The 24,721-nt window shown below is 40.1% G+C and overlaps 2 protein-coding genes across 3 annotated transcripts in view; both read left to right on the forward strand.

Moving 5' to 3' along the window:
* The window catches only part of LOC144682716 (uncharacterized), a 30,139-nt gene extending 24,867 nt beyond the window's left edge, over positions 1-5,272 (forward strand). The window contains exon 5 of one of the 2 annotated variants that reach the window (XM_078545341.1): positions 3,762-5,272. The gene's annotated coding sequence lies outside the window, so the exon portion shown is untranslated. The remainder of the gene's footprint in view (positions 1-3,761) is intronic. The other variant, XM_078545342.1, reaches the window with a different exon arrangement.
* A 2,519-nt stretch (positions 5,273-7,791) lies between these two features.
* Positions 7,792-19,601, forward strand: LOC144682718 (NEDD4-binding protein 2-like 1). The gene is made up of 5 exons (XM_078545347.1): positions 7,792-7,962; positions 13,755-13,882; positions 13,999-14,087; positions 14,994-15,070; positions 18,492-19,601. Exons 1-5 carry the CDS (start codon positions 7,817-7,819, stop codon positions 18,595-18,597), a joined length of 546 nt encoding a protein of 181 aa, XP_078401473.1. The 5' UTR covers positions 7,792-7,816; the 3' UTR covers positions 18,598-19,601.
* Positions 19,602-24,721: the final 5,120 nt, after the last annotated feature.

Below are 24,721 nucleotides of genomic sequence, written 5' to 3' on the forward strand. Positions count from 1 at the left end.
AAACCCCCAACAGCCTGTATTCCAATACATAAGAAATAAGACAGTGAAATTGCCAGACCAAAAAAATTACAATTTCTTGTTTTTTTTTGACAAAACTGATGATTTAATACCAGTGAAGGATAAAAAAAAACATAATGATTAGTTCATCTTTTATGATAGAGGGACAGGATTGTATCATTCACAATACTGATCATGTTAATATCCAAAAAGGACTTCAAATTGAAGACACATAAGAACCATTTAAATTATTGGTGTCAGCGTCGTAATTAAATATTATTGTCATGTGATTTGTAACATATTATAATCTTTGCAAATTATAATAGGGTATCTCTCTAAGTCATTGAGATTCCTTGTCACTGCTATCTTATCTATCATTAAACTTTGGCAGGAGATGTAGTGGGAAACCTCCTGATTCATAAAAGAAAGAAAACCTGATTTCTAATTCCTTGATTATGCATGAATAACAGCTCATATTGAATTCATAAATGTGTTTTTTTTAGGTTGTTTTTTAAAATGATAACTAGGATAGGCCTTATTTCAGCACAAAGGTTTAGTGAGTTGTGTGTTTTGGTGCACCTGCTTGGTTTGCCACATGGGTAAGGCAGTCTCCAGCCTCAATCTAAATTGCATCTAATTTTCAAGTAATTCAAAGAATCAATAGATTTTATCAAAGAAAGATCAAATTTGTATTTATATAGTATCTTACTCTATCCAGGACCTCTTGAACTACTTAATGTTGTATAATGATGCACCAGTTCTTTATTTGCACTCAGCTTATTTCCCAGAATCTCAGAATTTTTACAGTGCAGAAAGGAGACCATTTGGCCCATCGTGTCTCCACTGGCTCTCCGAATGAGCAATTTACCTAGTGCCATTTCCTCTCCTTCTTCCCATAACCCTTCACATTCTATCTTTTCAGATAACAGTCTAATTCCCTTTTGAATGCTTTAATTGAACCAGCTTCCACCACACTCTTAGGCAGTGCATTCCAGACGTTAACCATTCACTGCATGAAAAAGATTTTCTCATATTGCTTTTGCTTCTTTTACCAATTATGTTAAACCTGTGTCCTCTCATTCTCGATCTTCATACGAGTAGCAACAGCTTCTCCCTATCTACTCTGTCCAGACCCTTCATGATTTTGAATATCTCTATCAGACCTCCTCTCGGCCACCTTTTCTCCAAGGAAATGAATCCCAATTTCTCCAATTTATCTTTGTCACTGAAGTTCCTCTTCTCATGAATCTTTTCTGCACTCTCTCTGATGCCTTCACATTCTCCTTAAAGTACGGCACCCAGAACTGAGCACAATACTTATACAAGCTCAACGTAACCTCCTTGCTCTTGGCACTCTATGCCCCTATTAAAAAGCTTAGGATACTGTATGCTTTATTAACCACGCTTCCAACCAGTCCTACCACTTTTAATGTCTTATGCACATATAGGCCCAGGTCCCTCTGCTCCTGCACTTGTAGCTGTACTGTAACACTTGGCTAGCAGCACAGCTAGTTCTGGAGCAAGAAGCCTTCAGTGCTGTTTCTGTTCCTTTGCACAAATTCTAGTAGCAACTGTTAGAACTCAGTTCTCGTGTGCATTGACCACCTTAAGCACTTGAATTCCTCTTGAGGCTTTTGCTATAGATATCTAGCAGTTTGTATGCCTTCTACCAGAACTTGTACTTTGGCCAGATAAGCATTTGAGTGTTGCAGTACTTTGAGGCAGCCTAAAGATGTAAGTGTGCACAGTTCTTAGTGTCCCATTTGTTACTATAATTCCATTTGCACCTGGAAGCGGAACAAATAACACAGCATGTTATAGTTGGCTATCCATCCCTTCCCCCCAAACTACTCTTGTTTCTTTTTCTGATTTTGTATTGCATTTATTTTCCTGTGTTACTTAGCTCTAGCCTTATTTTTAAGAAGTCTTTTAATGTTTTACTTAGTTTAATAGCAAAAGGCATTACATGTTGGAGGTAGGGGTAGGTCACCTGATGAGATGGCAGTGTTCTGAGTTAATCACTGAGGTAATTCATCCATCACAAAAACAGATTATCTGGTCACTGCAATATTGTCTGTGGGATCTTGCTGTGCGCAAATTGTCTGCTGCATTTCCTACGTTACAACCGTGACTATACTTCAAAAGTACTTAATTGGCTGTAAAGCACTTTAAACCATCCTGTGGTCATCAAAGGCACTATATAAATACAAGTTTTCTTCCCTCCACAAAAATATGTATGTGGAGATTGAGCTTGTTTCCAAGAATGGGGAATCTAGGCATATAAACAGAAGATTGAAACACTTCAGTTCATTTAAAATCTGTCACAATTCTGGGTATGGTAAATTATTGGCTGAAGGATAGGCGATTTACATTTAATTTGGGGGTTGAGAGAAGTTTCTTCTCTTGATAATTTTTACCGATTTGTTTTTCATCTTCTATGAATTAGTTAAAATGAATACAACTCAGGACAGTGCAAATTGTGCATACTGTATATACTCGTGTAAAAGTCAAGCTCTTGAGACCAAAGTTTTAGGCAAAAAGTAGGGGGTCAACATATACATAAGTAATATTTTCGAGGGTTGAAATACTCAGCATCATTTTGCTTTAGTGGATATAATAGGGCCGGTATATGGACTCAGTGTTGGGACTTTTGCTGTAGTGTCATTTCACACCGGGGCTGACAAAGCGTGCATGACCCAATCTGTGCCATTTTGGAGCAACCTCTCCCACTCCCCAAGACACACATATTTTAGCTGCTTCTCTGCTTGATTCTCCCGCATGCAGCTCCTTTCACTCGCTTCCTGCTTCTCAGTGTCCCACCCTTGAGACCTTGCTCACAGCATGGGTTCGGGAGAGAAAGCAGCAAGAGTCGGGCAGGGAAGTGGTGAGCGGGTGAGTCGAATAGGGAAGAGGCAAGTGGGTGCAAAGTAGAAAGAGTCAGGATTTTTTGGACAAAAGTTGGGGGCCGATTTTTACAGGAGATCAGCTATTGCTCAAGTATATATGGAAATAATTGTGGATTGAAAGGTTTTTCTTCCATGTTATATATATATTAATAATATATAATTTTTAAAAACACTTCATAGTGCTACTGGTCCAATATTGTCACATCACGTAGAAACAGTAAGATCTCCTTTGTCATAAAGTGATGTAAGTCAACAACATCATTTCAGCCCTTACAACATTAAACTTTAACCCAGAATTAGTGAGTGGGGATTTCATACATGCTTTTGGTTCCCATATCTGAACATTGGTAATGCTCTTTATATCATACAATGCTTTAAACTGACGAAATAGTAGCACAACTATGTAGTTCATAAACTATTAAAACACTTGCACTGTCTCATGTATTACTCAGTTGGATTCCAGCTGTGGTCTATTTGGAATTACTCATTGTTCTCTATAAATTGTTAAGCCCCACCCACAGGCAAATGTTTTTTTTTCAAATTAATGAGTATATTATCTATTCTAATCGGAGGCAAATTTATTGCCCAATTGAGAATTTTTACATTAACCATTTTATTATGTTATGTGACTTAATGAAACTATTGATTTACTGAATTTGATGCTGTATGCATCTCCATGTGCCATGATCAGTTGAAAGACAATAGAATGGCTAGGTTTGACATTATCTCTGCTGAAAATAGTCTTAGTTTTTTAAAGGATTATTATTTAAGAATAATGGCTTCAGTATTATTATTGCTGACATATTATGATAAATTATTCTCAATTGTTAAAATTTCTGATTTATTTTCTATGTTCAGAGTATTTACACCTAGAATATGAAGGATAAAATTGTCTATAAATTCAACTACAGGTTTTGGACTCCTCAAAGCTGGTCTTAGAATTATAGATTGAGGGGAAAAAAAGCTTTGGAGAATGAAGAATTAGACTTCCAAGATGTTTTGATGACAAAATTGATAACTATATATCTGTCATGTTCTGTTCTTGTTCTGATCTGTATGCAATGCTTTAGTGACAAATGGGCTCTAATCATGCATGTATTTTTGATTAATCATAATTTATACTAATTTTGACTTGTAAACCTAATGTTTTACAACTGTTGAGGCTGTGTAATTTCACAGAAACAATCATAACTAGAACATTTTCTTGTGGAGAAAAAATGCAGAATGAAAAAATATTTGATTCAGTTGTTCAAAACAACAATTAAAACACTGAATACCACATTTTAATAACCTACATAATCACAATTCAGTGCACAATTTGAAGTTGTCAAATGTGCAGTTTGAAAGTTGCATGTGTCAAGTACAGAATATATTGTCTTTTGTTTTTGAGATGAAATTTGTCATTTTATTTCTGATAGATTTATAATTTCTGCTTTACCTTGCCTGATCCATTTCATACACCATACAGTAGCACAGTTTGACTATGATAGTTAGGATGTCACTTTACTTACATCAAAGTTGAATCTTTTCCTTTAAATTGATTTACACCTTTAGTTCACTTCATGCTAAGCTTCTGATCTTTGACATATCATGAAGGGGAGGAACTAAGTGGAGGTCAGGTACTTTCCCTATAGAAATTTAAGGGAAAATGTTAATGCTGGGATGTTCTGGGTTACTTTAGAGTACTTCCCTGTAGCCTGATCAAGAACAGCATTGGTGAAAGCCTGGTAGTAGTTTGCCTTGGCATTCTTGTTTAGTCCTTGGAGAGGATGTAAGGAGAGAAGAAAACAGAAGCCTAAGTTTGAGAAGACTTTTTGTTTGAGTTTCAGCTATTGAATGGCATTCAATTTGTGCATTTTTTAAACACCAAATGGAATTGCTAGGTAATGAATCAGTGACCTTTGAAAACAATAGCACGCAAGGTATGTTTTTCATTTTTTAATATCTTAAGCCTAACATTCTAATTTTACTGTTGTGACATTTAGGAAAATGCTCAAAATAAAAAATGAATTGGATATGCAAAACAAGTTTCTGAGAAAAAGGGGAAGCAAAGGCAGTTGGAATTGTATTTCCCATGCATCCTCTGATTTACTGGGGCTGTGTGGATGTGCTTTTACCTTTATCAATCTCAATTGATATTTGATGCAAGACCCTAAACTCAACATCTGGCAGATTTAGGAAGCGTTGCCTTAAAACATGCACTGTAGTAAATTTATAATTGTTTTGATGATTAAAATAGTTTGGTTTTCTTTCTTGTAATCAGAACAGCTGCATTGAATTTTTGTCTTGTAACCCTGTACGTGGGATAATATCTGCCCAATTGATCAAGTGTTGTATTTTACTTCATTATGAAATAAAGGTTCACTGGAAAGCATAATTATCCTGTATCTTTATATTGGATCTGTATGCAGATACTGCATGTTCTTAACACTGAGTGGTATAAGTGGCATTTTCTGCATTTCTCCACAAATTAGCTTATTCACGCTGTAGTTTAAATACCTCATTAAAGGTTTACATATAAGAGCGATTCCCCTTCCAATTGGTAATGTGAAAATTTCAAGTTTACTGACATGTTTGAATTCCGATGGCCAGCATATTGGGTGAGCTGACTGGCTCCCTAGTTCCCAAACAAAAACAAAAATACCTGGAAAAACTCAGCAGGTCTGGCAGCATCTGTGGAGAGGAGCACAGTTAACGTTTTGAGTCTGAATGACCCTTCAACAGAACTAAGTAAAAATAGAAGAGAGGTGAAATATAAACTGGTTTAAGGGGGGAGGGGGGTTGGGACAAGAAGAGCTGGATAGAGGGCCAGTGATAGGTGGAGATAATCAAAAGATGTCACAGACAAAAGGACAAAGAGGTGTTGAAGGTGGTGATAATTATCTAAAGGAATGTGTTAAGGGTAGAAAGCAGGACGAGCAAGGTACAGATAGCCCTAGTGGGGGTGGGGTGGGGGGAAGGGATCGAAATAGGCTAAAAGGTAGAGATAAAACAATGGATGGAAATACACTTAAAAATAATGGAAGTAGGTGGGAAAAGAAAAATCTATATAAATTATTGGAAAAAACAAAGAGGGGGAAAGATAATATCACCACCTTCAACACCTCTTTTTCCTTTTGTCTGTGACATCTTTTGATTATCTCCACCTATCACTGGCCCTCTATCCAGCTCTTCTTGTCCCACCTCCACCACCCCCCCACCCCCTTAAACCAGCTTATATTTCACCTCTCTTCTATTTTTACTTGGTTCTGTTGAAGGGTCATTCAGACTCGAAACGTTAACTGTGCTCCTCTCCGCAGATGCTGCCAGACCTGCTGAGTTTTCCAGGTATTTTTGTTTTTGTTTTGGATTTCCAGCATCCATAGTTTTTTGCTTTTATCCCTAGTTCCCAACCTTGGTTCAAAATTATGCACATTGAGTAACTGATTACAGACACTTCTGACTTTGGTGATAAGCTGAACACTGACTCTCGATAAATTATTTCAGCAAAGCTGGAAGGAAACACTTGTAAGTGTTGCATGTTATTTTGCTCATTAGAGGTATCTAGGCGTGAACACTAACTTTCTAGTTCCTCTCCTAAGGTCACATTGTCATCAGGGTAAGATACTGAGGGTATTTGGCATCCCTAACAATTCGTAAATTCAATATTAAACATTGCATTTTTTCAGACATTAGTCCACTTTACACTTAACGTTTCTTTTGCAGCTGTAATTCGTTACCAATTGAGTTGGTGGTATTGAGTAAGACTTTGCACACAGCAAGGCTCCAGAATTAATTGATGGGAAAGAACTTTCGCACCATCAGGGTTACACAGGGTGTTGCTTACCATGTACAATTTGTACTTTGCGACCTCAACTGATTTTTCGAAGTTCCAAGTCCAAACAAAAATAGTGACGCAACCACTCCACTCCTAGCGATCGTGAGGATCGACAACTGTGGTTTTAGCTGCCAAGCTCCTACTCTCATGGAATTAGTGTTAAATCCCTGTGGTTCTCCATCTTTCTTTCATGTTTATCAATCCCTTCTCAGCTCAGCATCTCTTCTGCTTCTGTGAAGCACCGTGTGAATTTGTTCGATGTTAAAGATGGTATATATATATGCAGTTATTAATTAATTAACCACCGTCAAAATCTTGCATCGATTTTAATTTGCACTAAATTTACCGCCGTGCAAGAAAAGCCAAGTCTTGTGTAACGTAAACCACAACATACAGAGGCCAGCAGATCACTCTTTTTAAAAGAAAAAATATTTACTGGAAGGGCTTCACGGAGATACATTTCAGCCAGGGTTGAATTTAAACTCGTGACCCAGTCCGACCACTGCATGTTGGTTATAATAGCAATTCTAACTTAAATCAGCCTCGCTGATTTCTGTGAACAATGATATTGATTGTTTTTTTGCAATGGTTTGATGTGCAGGAGGAAGGGGCGTGCTCCGCCCCAGTCAATGTCAGTGTTCACTTAATCTAAAACAGCTACTGTAACCCAATAGTGTCTCTCTACCTTGAAGTTCTCCGCATGTTTCCCCCCACCAGTATTCCAATGGCCTTTGTGGAGACCTATTGTTGAATGTGTCACCGCCACCCTCACAATGATCATAAAACAAAGGGTGGGGCTGGGGTGGGGGGAATCCCGAACATTGTTCACTAAAGAGCAAATGGGTCTGTAATGTGTAACTGCACATCACAATCATTTCCTCTTGTCGGTATCGGATTGAGCACTTTTATGTGTTGCGCTCCCACCAGGACCGGAGCCTCGCACCAAATAAAGAGCAAAACAAAACCGAGCAGCAACATTGATTTCCTCCCAGAGAAACCACCACTTCTCGTCATAACAATCCTGCGTCATTTCCTAAATAAGTGTTTTTTAAGCCTCCACTCCTCTCTCCCTGAAACAGCGGCCACCGAGCATGCAATGTCGGCGGAATTTCTGGCGCAGTCCTTTCAGAACCTGAGCCTGCAGCGCTCTGGCCGCAAACCTCGCCCAGGTCATTTCCCGAAGAGAAAACGCCTTTATTTACTGAGGGGACTGCCGGGATCAGGGAAATCCACGCTAGCCAGGTTTGTTTTGAAACTCCGAACCGAGACCGGGGTCTTCGCACAGCCACCACTTCAACTTTGTTATAATCGCGACCGTTCAAAGAAAACCTGTTAAGATTGTCCAAATGGTTCATGCAACCGAATAAAGCCTCAACTTTGGTAATTTAGGAGGCAGTGAACCTATTCCTGGCTTTTGCTTCACTGCACCGAATCTGGAGAAAAATAATGGTAAATCACCAAATTCTGCTGCTCTCAACACAAGGGCTGTGATCTATAAATACTAATAAAACTTCTAATGGCATTTGATTTTAAAATGAAAAAAAATGTGCTGTAATCATATCTAAATTAAACTGTTGCTTGAGGCCCAATTGTACCCAAGACAGAGAAGTATCCCCTATACTTCGTATGGCAAAAATGTTTACCTCTACCTCTTTGATACCCTCTGCTTCAGCCCATCCACCACTTGTTGGTAACTTAGGTTCTTGTTTCTGTAATCAGTGACTTCAAATCTCAAAAATAAATGTGATCAAATGTGAATTTCAAAACCGGAAGTATTGTGATCTGACCCTCAGATTCTAGATCTGTTCTGCAGCACTCAACAACAACTTCCATTTGCTTGACGCCTAACGTAGTAAAATGACCTACGTGCTTTGTAGGAACGCTATCATGCAAATTGTAACCAGGCCACACAAGATATCAGGATACTAACCAAAAGCTTGGACAAAGATAGGTTTTAAGAAGCATCTTAAAGGAGGAGAGAAAGAGCATTTCAGAGCTTGGGGCGTAAATTGCTAAAGGCACAGCCGCCAATGGAAAAGTGAAGGAAATTCGGGGTGTGCGCGAGGCCAGGATTGGAGAATGTTTTGTTGGGCTGCCGCTACCCATGGTGTGTGCTCCTCACCATTAAGCAGCCTTGTAGAAGTTACCAAGAATTCTTTATTAACATTACTCAACTATGTACATATTTACTGTAGAGGGTACAGGTATGGAAAGGGCTCCATAGCATTTCCTTACATGTTGCCACCTAGCTCTACACTGCTGACCTAAACTGTAGGTCAGGCATCATCTTACATCACTGGTTCTGTACTCAGTCCCAGATTAACCCTTAATGTACCAGATCTTTCTACTATAGAGGAGCACAAAATTCTTGGAGGGTTGAAAAGAAATGAAAGATTTGCATTTATATAGTCTCTCCCACAACCTCAAGATATCACAGAACACTTCACAGCCAATGAAGTACTTTTCAAGTATAATCACTGTTGTAATGTAGGAAACACAGCAACTAATTTGTACACAGAAAGCAACGTGATAATCACCAGATCATCTGTTTTAGTGATGTTGATAGGATAAGGGATAACTCCCTTGCTCTTCTTTGCAATAGTGCCAGGGGATCTTTTACATTGACCTGAGAGAATAGACAGGGCCTCGGTTAAACATCTCATCCGAAAGATGGCACTGCCAATACTGCAGCACTTCCTTGGTACTAGTTTAGCGTGTCAACCTAGATTTTTGTGCTCCAATCCTTGGGCCCACAACCCCTGACTCAGAGGAGAGAGTGCTACAACTGAACCATGACTGGGACTAAGGCGAGAGAAGGTTACTCTTCTAGTATGCTATCTGTCATGCTCAACTAGTCTACACTAATCAGTACCAGAAAGCCATCTGATTATCACAGAGGAATCATTGCATGAATAAGTGTATTAGGCTATTATCAGATGTTCAGCTTTAGAAAGGCTAGCATTTCACTCTGAGAAGAGTAGTGGTTTTATTAGTACAAAGATTTTAGTAATATTTATATTCCCAGAGAAATGACTAGCAGTATAGCACATACTGACCAGCTTAACAGAATCTCACTGGTCTACAATAATTTTTATTATAGCAAAGTGATACTATGTTAAGACTGGAAGAACAAAATGTATTTTTGTCTTAATAAGGCCATGTGTGATGCAATCCTGGCACTGTAATCAGCAGAAACTCCTAGGCAATATATTTCCTTAGAACTGAGCTAATAATGCGAAGTTCAGTCATTTATCTTTTGCAAAGCCTAATCCTTCAAAAGCTCATCTTCTTACAAATGTTACAGAACAGTACAGAGTTTGTAATATATATGTTAATCTATAGGCATACAATTCTGGCTAGCCGCAAGGGTAATACAACACCTTAAAAGTCTCATCCATGCCTTTTTCATGTCCAAACCCAACCATTCCAATGCTGTTTCAGTGCTGTTGCATTCTCCAACTTTGTAAACTACATTTAAAAACTGCTGCCAATATTGTATCCCACAGTAAGCCCCAGTCCACCATCACTCCTGTCCTTGCTGTATTATATTGGATCTCAGCCCCCAAGTGCTCCAAAAATGAAACATCCATTGCTATTTTTAACCCTATCATGGTCATCTCTGTAGCCTCCTCTACACTGCCCTTATTCTGGTCTCATGTCCTTTCCCTTCGCTGTACCCTTAGCAGCTGCGTCTTCAGCGGTCTAGGTCCCACAGTCAAATTCCCGCCCTGAAGACCTCTAGCTCATTCTTTTTAAGGCCCTCTCTCCTCCTTTCAGCCCACTCTTTCAATCAATCTTTTGGTTCCCTTCTTTATCTCAGCACCCATTTTTGTCTGATTATGACTCAGAGAGCACCTGAAGACTTTTTTTTAATGTTAAAGATGCTATATAAGTGTGACTTGTTGAGAAAGAAAAGTACTGTATTTGACATTAAACATAGAGTTGGACTTTAGTGTGAAATGTAAGGATGGAGACAGCATAGATAGATTCTGAAGAACCTCTGAAATGTTAGCAACCTATCATAAATGAGGTTAAAAAAAAATCTGGGTGAAAAAGCTGATGAGAGTTAATGAGGAGCAGCCATCATAGATTTGTAAGCATGTATGATGAATCTAATTAAATTCTTTGAAGTAACAGAAGGTTGATGGAGGTAGTTCACTAGTTGTTGTATATATGGACATTGAAAAGGCATTTGATGAAGTACCACATCACAGGCTTATTCAGAAAATGGGAGCATGTGGTTTTAAAGTTGTAAGGGACAGAAGGCAGAGTGTAGTGATCAATGGCTATTTTCCTGACTGGAGAGAAGTACGTAGTGGGGTCCCTCCAAGGGTTGATATTAGGACCATTGCTTTCCTTAGGTATGAATGACCTGGGCTTGCCATAGGGAGTACTGTTTCAAAGTTTGTGGATGATACAAAACAGTGAGACACTCCTTCAGAACTGCACTGGAGTGCCAAGCCCTGGGACTTGAGCCAACAACATTCTGACTCAGAGACATGAGTGTTACCAACTGAGTCACAGCTGACATACCAAATGTGATCAGGCAAGTTGATAAGACGGCCAAAAAAGTGTGCTTGGCTTTGTATAGGGGAATTGTAATAGGGGGATTGAATATAAAATCAAGAAAGTTATGCTAAATCATTGGTTGGGCTTCAGCTAGAGTATTGAGTACAATTCTGAGCACCACACTTTAAGAAAGATGTCAAAGCCTTGGAGAGGTCACAGAGTAGGTTTTACCAGGATGATACTAGAGATGAAGGACTTCAGTTATGTGGAGAAATTTGAGAAGCTGGGATTGGCCTCCTCAAAACAGTGACGGTTAAGGTGAGATCTAAAACAGGTAGTATGAGTTTGATGGGAGCAAGTAGAAAGAAATTGTTTCCTTTGGCAGGCGCGTTGGGAACTGGAATTCATAGGTTTAAAATAATTGGCAAAGAGCTAAAGGGAAAATTAGATTTTTTTCACACAGGGCATTGCTAAGATTTGGAACATACAACCCGAAAGGGCAGTGGAATCAAATTATTTCGGAACTTTCAAAAAGCAGCTGAACATGTACTCGAAGAGGAATAATCTGCAGAGTTATGTTGAAGATGCCGGACTGTGGGACTAAATTGGACAATTATCCATGGTGTGAATTACCTTCCGTGCTGTAATATTCTATAATTCTAATTAGCTCTTGTTGCTTTCGACCTCGTGCCAGAACCATAAAGGTATAAACATTTTTCATAATGTTCATGGCCACAATTTATAGAGAACTGATAGTTGAAATACATTTGAAACCTGTAATTAAAAGAAAGGAAAAGACAACTTTTAGTTAATTATGTGAGTTAACAATGGATCTTTTTTGAACGTTGTTTGAGATAATTTACTGGTATGATTGCTACATCAGCTAACTGAAATCCTAAATCGGAGGACTGAGCATTATATAGGGCTGGGATTAGTGAACAGCAAGCAAAATTTCTCACACTGTTTAATTAGTGGGAGAGACACCAAACCAGATGACACCTCTTACATAAACCAGACATTTCGCAGCCACTTGGATCACATATTGGTGGTTTATAAGGTGTTGTAATTATAAGAAAATAGGGAACAAAGCCACTGAATTTTGGTCCAGAAAAGAAAGTGGATTCAGCTGGGGAGACTGTGGGACCTGTGCAATTTTGCACTGTCTCTTGTGATTTTTTTTTTGGACTATCATCTTTACTGACCAGTACAGTAGCTGAGCATCTGGTGTGAAATGATCAGTCTATAGAGGAAGAGTGTTCAAATTTTGGGATAATGGTATCTTTTGCCAAAATAATGCTATACTGTCCTTTATGAACAGACGAATGAGAGGTAGGCTTGCAGTGACAATGCTGTAAGATGTATCATTTGGAAACAATTTAGATAACAAATAGATAACCTGCGCAGTTATTTCAAGTTAGGTAATTGCTGGAAATCAAAATCATACAAATGAGGCATAGGTACAAGTGGTTTTGTAGAGGGTGTAATAACACAAGATCACAAGATACAGGAGCAGGAGGAGACCAAATGGCCTGTTGAGCCTAATCTACCATTCAATACGATCATGGCTGATTTTGGGCTTCAACTCCATTTTCCTGCCCGGTCTCCATTACCTTGATTCCCTGAGAGACCAAAAATCTGTCTATCCCAGCCTTGAATGTATTCAACGATGGAGCATCCACAACCCTCTTGGGCAGAGAACTCCAAAGATTCACAACCCTTTGAAGAAATTTTCCCTCATCTCAGTCCTAAAGGCTCGGCCATTTATCCTGAGACTGTTCCTCCGCATTTTAGATTCCCTGACCAGCGAAAACAATCTCTCAGCGTCTGCGGTATCAAACCCCTTCAGAATATTGTATGTTTTAATCAGATTGCCTCTCATTTTTCTAAACTCAATTGCTCAGCCTCTCATCACAGGACAACTCCCTCGCCCCAGGGACCAATTTAGTGAACTTTCGCTGTACTGCCTCCAAAGTAAGTATATCTTTTCTTAAATGTGGGGACACACTTACACTTCCCACAAATGTGGAGGATAACATCCAAGCTTCCTCTAGGACCAACATTAATTCTTTTTATGCCCCACCTTATTATAATTACAACATTTCTTGAAATGCCACCTTGTGATTTATGTGGCTATGAAATTCCTGTTTTATGTATGAGTGTTACCTGATCATCATCAGGTTTGGTGAACTAGCCACCATTTAAGCAGTGTGGAAAATGTTGCTCCCCACTCACTCACCAGAGCCCTGAGGCCCACAGTGCAGGGGCAGGCACCTCCCCAGACTGAGCCAGATGAGGGGAAAGACTGGCCACAAATGAGCCTGAAAGGAAGACTTGCATTCTCATAAATCTGACGGATGCAGACTCTGTTTTCAGGGTGTAGGAAAATGATTTTCCTAGTGATTTGATTATGTTGGGAAGTCATATGGTTTAGTCTTTCTAATGTCACAAATTGATGTAGGAAGTGGATTTGCAAAGTGGATGATTCTTCTAATTTCTCATTCCACCCCTCCCCTTTATTCAATCAGGAATCTAAAAAGTCAGTTTCATGGTGCAGTAATATTGAGTACAGATGATTATTTCATCAGACAAGACGGCTCCTATTTATTTGAGAAGTACTTACTTGATGAAGCTCATGGATGGAACCATGAAAGAGGTGAATACTGAAATTCTTCTTTATAGTATTCTGATTTTTTTTAAAAATTACATTTTAAAAAAAATTGCATTTACTATATTACATCTAATGGATTTATATAATGGATCTACTTCCAGCCAGGTCAGCCATGAGAAAAGGGAAGTCTCCAATTATTATAGACAATACCAACATTGAAGCATGGGAAATGAAACCATATGCGAATATGGTATGATCTAGATTTTTAATTCATTTCTTCAGTATTTAATATTAATCAATACAGTAACCAGGCTGTTTGAAACAATGCTTTTGAAAATCTGCTTTGCTGTTTTCTTGATTTGCAGAATTCTGTGATAATCTTTTTTTATTCTGGTTTCCATTTGTTAAAACCATTTTTATCCTCATTTGTGGAAACCTGATTTTTTTTACACTGGCCATGATCTTATTGAGTGATGGAGGAGGCTTGAGGGGCCAAATGGCCTACGCCCGCTCCTATTTCTTATGATCTGCAGTCCATTGCTGTGCTCAACCATTTCATGGTTGCGCAAAGCTACAGATTATCATAGCTGTTTTTAATTGGTGTGTGTGTATTTAAAAATATAATAAGGCATTTAGCACGATGGATAGTTTGAGCAGTTTAAGTTTTAAAATATCTGTAAACCACTTTCAAGAGAATAAAGTTTGATAAAACAGAAGTGTTTAACTGAAGAGAGGCAAAACAAAAATAGGTCACAGATGTTCCAGTAGTTATCCCTAGATTCGGCTCCCCTTTGCTTAAAAAATCTTTACCGGTCAGCCTTTAAGGCAACCCATATTTTCTTGTAGAATTGCATTCAGACCATGAAGGCAATAGCCTAAGAATGTATTACAGCTCTCTTTGTTTGTTTTAGCAGTTATTTCCTGGTGATATTTCGCTGACAGGTAGGCAAATTGCATTGTAGTGTTAGAAATTTCTTGTTGCAGAAGTCTCAAATTCCAACAAACCTATGTACTTTGTTCAGATTGATTTTCATGAATTTTCCAAGGATGACTAGGCAAAGAGAGTCTTAGATTTTAGATGGAAATGCTGCTAAAGTTAAGCATTAGACTAGCTCTCCAGATTTTAAACTTTCGATTAATATTTTGTCATCAACAGGCAAGAGAGAACGGCTATGAAGTGAAATTCAGAGAACCAGATACACCCTGGAAATTTGACATTAGAAAATTAACCAGGTTTATTTAAATCTTCTAATTTCTTCATCTTTGAGAATGACATTTGTATTGTGAAAATAGTGGAACCTCTAGTAGCTTGTATAATGGAAAGGGGGAAAGGTAAAGGCAATCATAGTTAGAGGTGTCTTCCATTGAACCTGAAACCTATTTTTGACATATAGAAGTATGTAGATATTTTAAAAATGGTAGACAGACTTATTTGGCCCAATCCTCCATATCAGCAAATAGTCCCTAATCCCGTTTATTTGTTGTTCCCATATGCTTTTATCCTGTTATCCTTCATCCACCTATCCATTTAAATCTTGAATATTGTCATCCTTTCTGCCCCAACCATTAACCCTGAAAGTGAATTTAATTACCTCACAATTCCTCATATTAACAAGTTTCTCTTGCTTTTTCTAAATCTCTACATTTAATCTTGAATCTATGGCCTATTGTTCTGGACTCCTGAACTGCTAAAAGCAGTCTGCTCCTAGCTGTTGTGTCTCTTTCTTTCACTACTTCAAGCACTTCTATAATGCTGTCCTATTATCTGATCTAACAAAGGAAGTCCCAATTTCTAAAGTCTGTTTTTGCATTTTCTCATACCAGGGATCATTGGAGTGAATCTGTGTATTTATTGTCCTTATAGCCTCTCCTTCCATTTCAATTAGTTCCTAACCTCTTTATTCATTTATGGCATCCTGAAACTACTAGTTGTTTCCTTTATTAATTGAATAAACTTACACTGTACTGCTGCAGTTTTTAAAAAATCCCACTGTTTTATAGTCCTGTGCGTTAATTTGTCCTTCCACAGCATCTTCTAATTTCTTCATCTTTGAGAACTCACTCTTCACTTTTCTAAAATCTGCACTAATCCAACCTGGCGTTCTAATATTTGGTACTGACTTTTTCCCTTTCTGGTTTGTGGTTTGGTTACAGCTTCAAAGCTGCTAATCCACATTTAGCTTGTCTACCTCAGCTATTTTGTTACACATAACCAGATCTAGCAATGTCTCTGCACTTGTATTAGAATTACAAACTAGGAATTTTAATAATATACAACCTAATAAAAATGAAGGGGCTGTGGTGATTAGCTAAAGGTGGTAAAAGATGATCCTGCTGATGAACAGAATGTTGAGGTAGGGCCCATTAGGTTCAGCCGAATGTGTGACTAGGATGGTTAATGGAATCAGGACAGACAGACAAACAATTACGCAGATCTGGAATCGGAAAGTTTGCGGCAGAGGTAGGATTTATGTTTATGTGGAGGAACAGTGCTCTTTTTAATGCATTTTTAAATTTCAGGATTTTGTAATATTGGGCTAAAATTCCATTAACAGAGCAGGCTAATACCTCCAGCTCAAAAGGACTCTGACTTCGCCCCAAAATGCATTAGCGGTCCATATTTAATAGTACTGTATGCCCAACTTGATGATGATAGTGGCCCAGTCCATGCAATTTTAGACGGAATCAGTGCCCTTCAGTCAGCAGCCTTAGGCCTGCTTTGTTAACAAAGCTTAAGTGGTGCCTGCTCAGAACTGCCAGCTGAAACAATGCAATGGTTCCATGCCACTCCAGAGGAGGCCTGAGAAGTGGCCAGTGAAAAGATTCATCCAAACAAATGGAGGGCACTGTCTGCGGGTTATCAATCCGAGCCAGGGTTTGGCCCATGGCATCTTTCTCCACCATGATAAAAAAATGACTAACTGCAAGATATGTGACGGAGATTCCGGTGTAGCTGGGTTCCTCTCTGCTTCCTGGCCCTGGTTTAGTAGGTTCCAGCAGGTTTCAACCCAGGGCCCTAATTACATTTTGAAATTATTATTTTTAAATGCATTGTGCTGATATTTTTCCACCCATTATATAAAAAAATTGCGGGTGTCAAAATATGGTATTCCACCAATTAGAGCCAAGTGCCAGACCCCAGTCCATCCATGAATAATGGCCATCAGCAATCCGTCTTCAAAATGATAAGCATCTTGCAGCCAACCTCCGTTGTCCTCTAATTTTCAATTAACTGGAGAACTCTTTTAACCAGATTTCCCACTACTCCATTGTGAACACACTATTATTTAAGGGAAATTACATTGAATACAAAAAGCATAAATAGCTGTGAGGTCTGGCTTGTTATAAATTGATTAAGTATCCCTGTTACGGTTATAAATGCAGTAGCAAAGTTTTGTAGTAGCAATGTGATAAATGACAAGGAATGAATGTTGATCTGGACATGAGAGAAGTGCCTTCATCTCCTTCTATTCGATCTTACAAACTACAAATTAGGAGCAGGAGTAGGCCATTCACCCCCTTGAGTCTGCGCTGCCATTCAATAAGATCATGATTGTGGCCTTGACTCCACATTCCACCTACCCCCGATAATCTTTGACTCACTTGTTAGTCAAGAATCTATCCATCTCTGCCTTTAAAATATTCAATAACCCTGCCTCTACCGCTCTCTGGGGCAGAGTTCCAAAAATTCACAACTCTCTAAGAGAAAAAGATTTCTTCTCATCTCTGTCTTAAATGGGAGACCCCTTATTTTTAAACTGTATCCCCTAGTTCTAGTCTCTCCCACAAGTCCCTCCTTTCAGCATCCACCCTGTCAAGTCCCCTCAGGATCTTATAGGTTTCAATAAGATCCCCTCTTAATCTTCTAACCTCCAATGGATACAGGCCCAGCCTTTCCAATCTTTCCTCGTAAGATAACACCCCATTCCCAGCTACCAATCGAGTGAACCTTCTCTGAACTGCTTCCAATGCATTTAGATCCTTTCTTAAATAATGAGACTAAAATTCTCTAGATGTACTCTAGATGTGGTCTCACCAACACCCTGTACAACTGTAACAAAACACCCTTTTTATTCCATTCCCCTTGCAATAAACAACAACATATTTTATGTTTGTTTGTCATTATTTGTTGCCCATCCCTAGTTGCTTTAAGAGTCAACTCATGTAGTTTGAGAGTAGAGTTAAATAGTCACAGATAGGGGAAGTCAGGCTCCCTTCCCTAAAGAATACCAATCAGTAATGAACTCATTGGATTTTTATGATAATCTGGCAGAGTTCATGATCATTACCATTTTACTGAACTCAGTTTCACTGTTTGCTGTGGTGGGATTTCAACTGTCAAATTCTGGGTTGCTAGTCCAATACCATAACTTCTGGGATACCACACCCATTTAACATCTTACCTGAAATATGGCACCTGTGACAAAATAATGATCCCTTGGTACTGTGTAAAATGTAGAGATTAGATTATATGCTTATCCTGGACAGGGGCTTGAAGGCAGAGATGAGTGCGCTTTCAAGTTCAGATTTGTGGTTTTTGATATCATCTGAATGTTAAGATAACCTAATTATAACAAGTTATAAAAGGCAGTACTCTTTAACTATGTTTACAGTGGACTGTATCATTTTATACATTTTTTGTGAATGTATGCAGAATAAATACTCATGGTGTCCCAAGAGAAACAATTGAACGAATGAAGGAACGATATGAGAGGAATATCACTATTGACAAAGTGCTGCATGCCCAAAGGGAAGCCTGAAATAATTGATGCCAAAGTCAATAAGGTTGCTTTTTGGAAGAGGAACAGAAGTTTGTACAAACTCAGTACATGGAGAATTTAGTACTAGTTATACAAATCCAGGACTACCTGCCAAGATTGATAGATCCAGCAAATTCAAATTTTAAACAAAATCAAACTGGGTTTAAAGTTTTCTTTTCCAAACTAAGGCAAGGACATTTCAGAAATGAAAGCAGAACACTCATCCCTTCAGGGATCACAATGTAAGGATGACAAGTGATTTTATTTCAGATTTTATTCCTTAGTCATTTTGCTGAGTACAGTTTGATAAACATTTTAAGATGATCACAGACTTTGAACCAAAAATTACTTTAGCAAACCTCTGTGATGTAAAATTCCCTGCTGGTATTTTCCAGTACGCATAAATTGGTTGTTACATTACAAAGATTTGCAATGTCATTTTTCCTTCAATTGCTTTGTCTTTTAATTGCATTTTAGTACAGGTTTAAGTAATGGAATCTGAAAAATAAGTTGTACTCCTAATTACAGGTGTGTAATTTAGTACCTGTTGTCTACAATTATTTTCCATTCATTCTATGTGGACAATGCTGACATTTATTGCCCATGTTTTGTTGCCCTGAGAAGGTAGTGGTGAGTCTTCTTAAACTGTTGCACTTGTTATTCTTTGTAGCAGTTTGATACAGCTGAGTAGATCACTAGGCCAGAAGATAGTTAAAGTTAACCACGTTAACGTTTGACTAGAATTCATGTATGCACCAAATGGGTTAAAAATGACAGATTTCCTATCCTAAAAGACAGTAGTGAACCTTTTTGATTTTTTATATATGACAAACCAACCACTTAATGGTTGCTTTTATTGACATCAGCTTTTCATTTCCAGGTTTGAATCATTGAATTTTTTTTTTGCATTTGTATTTTTTAACCATGATATGTAGATAAGTTTTATATTATGAGAATAGATTGGGACCAAACATTGTAAGAATAAAATATTTTGTTGCTTTTCACATGTTTCACTGGACGCTTAAATACAAGGCTATTCACTTTCATACTATCAACTTAATTTTAAAGAGAATTGGGTGCAGAGTCCAAATACATCTGCATAACTTCAGCCGTGTACAGATATCGAGATGCACACCTCTAGGTTGAAGTTAATGCTAATATCACACCAGACTATCAAAGAGTTCTTTGGAAACCTACTTCAAATCCACTGTAAAGCAGAACACTGCAGATGCTGGAAATTTGAAATAAAAACAGAAAAAGCTGGAGACACTCAACAGGTCAGGCAACATCTGTGGAGAGAGAAACACGGGGCTGAATCTTCCGAGGAGCGGCAGTCACCATCAGATTGCCACTGTGCTCCTATTTTCTTAACCTTGCACCAGAGCTCTGCATTTCTCGCCCAGACTTCCCAACCAGGCCTCTTCAGAAATGCGGAGTGTACCTGTTCTGGGAGTCCTTTGTTGTAGTGCAGGATCATTGGGGGAAGCCAAACCATGCCCCCTTTTTACCACACCAGTAAGCAGAGAGTTTAACGGTCCCAAAACCACTTAAGCTACGGAGAGAACGTAAGTGCGTAAGGTTAGTGGGTGTTTAGGGTGACAGGTGGGTGGGTGGGTGTAGGGTGGCAGGTGGGTGGATGAGGGGGTAGGGTGGCAGGTGGGTGGGTGAGGGGGTAGAGTGGTAGGTGGGTGGGTGTAGGGTGACAGGTGGGTGGATGAGGGGTAGGGTGGCAGATGGGTGGGTGAGGGCTGGGTGGTAGGTGAGGGGTAGGGTGGCAAGTGGGTGGCTGTAGGGTGGTGGGTGGGTGAGGGTGTAGGGTGGCAGGTAGGTGGGTGAGGATGTAGGGTGGTAGGTGGGTGGGTGAGGGGGCCGGGTGGCAGGTGGGTGGATGAGGGGGTAGGGCGGTAGGTGGGTGGGTGAGGGGTAGGGTGGCAGGTGGGTGGGTGAGGGGGTTAGGGTGGTAGGTGGGTGGGTGTAGGGTGACAGGTGGGTGGGTGAGGGGTTAGGATGGCAGGTGGGTGGGTGTAGGGTGGCAGGTGGGTAGGTGAGGGGGTAGGGTGGCAAGTGGGTGGGTGTAGGGTGGTAGGTGGGTGGATGAGGGTGTAGGGTGGCAGGTGGGTGGGTGAGGGGGTAGGGTGGCAGGTAGATGAGGAGTTATGGTGGGTCAAGGGGTTTGGGTGTCAGGAGGGTACTTGGGTAATCGGGGGTGGTAGTCAGGTGCTTGGGGGGGTAGTCAGGAGGTAGATGGGGGCTCGGGTGGGTAGTTGGGGGTCCACTGGAGAGTCAGGGGGTCAATAGTATAGTTACCCAGGAGTTAGAACAGGTTTTAATCCTTCTAACTTTTCCTGGGTACCAACTCTGGTAGGTTGAGTCTGAACCATCGAAGTCTCTAACTCTGGCTCAGAGTTTCACAGGGCTCCAGATGCAGGGGAATTGCCCAGTGTAGTCAGGACTTCTGAGCGGTCCCCCAGCACATCCCGGGGGTAACTAAACGGTACAACCATCCGGAGATTGGCCGTTCTGGGCCAGAGTTAACATTTCAGGTCAATGACCTTTCAAATCTATCGTTCCTTGTTTGCCAGAAAACAACATTTTGACTAACTTTGTAGAAAGGAAACAGATCATGTCAAAACAACAGACATTTAGCTAACAAAGTGGAAAAGTGAATTTGCCTTGATGTTTAAATATTGCCTTGCTTTTTCATACCACATTGTTTACATAGGCCCAGTACATCTCTGGATTGGCAATCACAGTCGGATTGCCACTGGCTGCTCCTTTTTATTTACCCAGGTCGGGAGCTGCACATTTTTCGCCCAATCTTCTAATCCAGGCCTGGTGAGAAATGTACAGCACAGCAGCTCCGAAGCCCTTCCAGTGCAGGGCAGCTGCATTAGGGCAAATGAAGCCACGCCCCCTTTTTAATGCCATTGCTGCAGTAAACCAGGCAAGTTTAAAGGTCCCAGCCACTTTGACAAGCCAGGGAGAAGATAAGTGTGCAAGGAGGGCCAGGTGGCAGGGGCGTTGGAGTTGGGTGGTCAGGGGGTGGGGGTTGGGGGCAACTGTGGTGGAGTTGGGGTGTGGTGGGGGGGACAGGAGGGCGGGTCAGCACCATAGTTATCCAGGAGTTAAAAGTGGTTTTAATCCTTCTAACCTTTCCTGCCAAGAGAGACTGAACCATCCAAAGTCTCCGATTTAAATCAAGTATCAGATGGTTCCAGGTGCAAGGTAATTGCCCATTGGAAGTTTAAACTTCCCGGCCAATTCCTGTGCAGCCCTTGAATGGGGACTTCCCAGTGCATCTTCTGGGGTACTTCTGGTGTGAGTAATCGGGAAGGGTAAGGTGTCTCAAAAAATTTGAGCAACAGGTGAAGCTAGCCGTTTGACACTGCTCTTATGCATTAGCAACACGAGTAATATTCACCACTAACAGGATTCTGCCATCGAGCCAAAAAAACATTCTACCTACCACACAGATGATCAATGTGGTGTATGAATTTTGTGCCGGTGTGATACCAGGTAAGTAGGCTGTACGTCCCAATAACTGGTGGATCATATTAAACAGCATGTCCCCTTGGCTGTTCGCAACAGGCAATCCTCTATTCCACCAATAAGAGCCCACTTGCCAACCAATCAGCACTCTCTTCTCATGTTGCCTATGAAATTTGTTATTCTTGCATCTGCCCTGACAAGTGCAAGACTAAAAGATTTAACTGCATGTCTGTTTTTTTCAGTAATCCTCAAGATAGCTATATGTTGAGCCTCCTCCAAGACGGTTTGTGCTGGTGAAGTATTTCTGCCAGGTGCATGGCCTCATTTACGACATGCAGTTCCTGTTCATTGACATGGGGAGATCTTCACGCCTCTTTGCCAGGGCTGCCAGTCTTATACCAGGAACTGATCAGGGTCAGTCTCCCTTGGGAGCCTCAGCCCCACAATCTGAGCCAGTTCGCAGAAATTCTCTCTGTGCCATTCCACTCTGCGAGGAGCAGTTTCCTGTATGGGATGCTACTCCGCTCCCTCCACTTGTTTGCCCTCGTCAGCCCTCTGGACACATCGTGGTGTTCCATCCTACTGGAGGAGTTGAGGGCCCCTGGCGGAGGGCACTCTATGTGGGAACTTTCCCTTTCTCCATTGGGAATTTGGCATGGAAAGTGTCGCACACGGCAGCTGCATGTAATAAACAGTTAAATCCCAGGCTGCCTAAATGTTCTGCAGCTTTGAGGACTCCGTGTTCCATGTCTGTTTACAGTGTAAGAGGCTCAGCCTGCCTTCCAAAATCTGAGCGGGCTCCTCCTCAGCATTTGGTTGCACTTCATCCCCATGCTCCTGATCTTTGGTCACCTGGAGCAGATGAGCGGGCAGATCTGAGGACCTCCTCATTGATCTGCTCCTGAACCTGGCCAAGGTGGCCATAAACAGGTCCAGACAGTGCTCAGCCTGACTGCCTGCCTCCCTTCAGCAGTTATGTCCACAGAGGGGTGACCCTCGAGGGGGAGCACGTAATGTACACAGGTTTGCTTGAGGCCTTTTGTGAACACTGGGAGGATTGGAGTGCATCATCACCTCAAGAAATATTGTTTTAATTTGGCAGATTTCCTTTTAATGTTCGTTTTATGTTACAGTAATATAAAAGTGCCCCTTTCTAATGGGGCATTTAACTGGTAATGGGTGTACCATTAACCATGGGTTGGATTTCTAAAAGAGGCATAAACACTGAGTGTTGGTTAGGGAGGAGGTATAAATTTGTAATGTAGCATTCTGTAAATAAATCCAGTATTAAGTAAAAGATTAATGTCTCGTTTTGCACTTCACCATTTGGCTATCAAAAGTTTTTCAAGGATTCTCAAGCAGACTGCATCTCCAGTACTGTTACAAGGTAATTCTAATCCTAGCTGCTTTTTCACACATGTTCAGACATTCACTAGTTTATAAAGTGTTCAAAGTCTAGCACAGTGCAAGAACCTTCCATAAAGAGCCAACAGCTATAAAGCAGGATCCAATAAATGTTGAAAAGAGGTGTGCAATCAAGCCTGAGATTTGAACGCCGATAAGGTTACGTAAGAAAAGAAGCCCGAGGGAAGTATGAAGATTCAAAGGCTCGATGTCGATTCAAAAAAAATAGTCTGGATAATTTTGACTTTATGTGACAGTGTATCAGCAACCAGCTTACATTTCCCCTAATCTCCAGTTCCAATTTAAGAGAAAAGCTTGGTAGATATGGAAGCAGTACTTGGACTTGGGCTTCACAGAGCTATTGCAAAAAGATGTTTTCAACACAAAAGAAGAAAACCAGATTCTTAGAGGCTGTTTTAACTATCGAGGAAATAGTGATATAAAGAATATTAATTCATAAAGTAAAGGTGGATATAGCAAAGGCAAATGAATAGTTGATGACAAGGCTTCACTGATACACAGTTCAATTCTTGCAACGAAGTCAAGATTTTGCAATAGGAGTGCTATCAGTGCTCAATGTTATTAAGGAGTTAATCAGACAGCAACTTTTGGCATTCACAATTGCACAGAAAACGGAATTTCTGTCCGTTTTGCCCTGCTTCCCCACAAGCCTATTACCTCGCTGATGGATTCAGCATTAAAATACATGTAAGGTCATGAATTTGTGGCTTTTACCCACTAGACATGCGAGAAAAAGTTGGGATTTGGCCCTTCATGATACAGATTGGGAAATAAGTATTCCAGGGTACACAATATTTCAGAAAGACAGACAGAAGGGCAAAGAGGTTGGGTAGCCCTGATAGTAAAGGATGACATAATGATATTAGTGAGAAAGGATCTAGCATCAGAAGATCATGAAGTAGAATCCATATGGGTGGAAATTAGGAATAGCAAGAATCGGAAAACACTGGCAAGAGTAGTTTATAGCCCCCCTAATAGTATCTGTACCATTGGGCAGAGCATTAAACAATAAATTATTGGAGCTTGTAACATTGCAATAATAGTGGGCGACTTTAATCTTCATATAGACTGGGACAATCAAATTGACAAGAATGTTCTAGAAGATGAATTTGTATAATTATTTTGTGACAGGCTCTTGGACCAACATGATCTGGAACCAACTAGGGATAAAGATATTTTAGATCTAGTACTGTATAATGAAGCAGGGTTA

This window comes from Cetorhinus maximus, chromosome 7 (genome assembly GCF_964194155.1).
Source record: "Cetorhinus maximus chromosome 7, sCetMax3.hap1.1, whole genome shotgun sequence".
In the NCBI taxonomy this organism is placed as follows: domain Eukaryota; kingdom Metazoa; phylum Chordata; class Chondrichthyes; order Lamniformes; family Cetorhinidae; genus Cetorhinus; species Cetorhinus maximus.

What these genes read in the sequence shown, in the direction of transcription:
- LOC144682718 (XM_078545347.1), top strand. Translation starts at nt 7,817, where the DNA reads ATGTCGGCGGAATTTCTGGCGCAGTCCTTTCAGAACCTGAGCCTGCAG. An exon ending in TGAAACCATATGCGAATATG is followed by an intron (nt 14,088 to 14,993) that starts GTATGATCTAGA and finishes TGTCATCAACAG; the next exon opens with GCAAGAGAGAACGGCTATGA. An exon ending in GACATTAGAAAATTAACCAG is followed by an intron (nt 15,071 to 18,491) that starts GTTTATTTAAAT and finishes GAATGTATGCAG; the next exon opens with AATAAATACTCATGGTGTCC.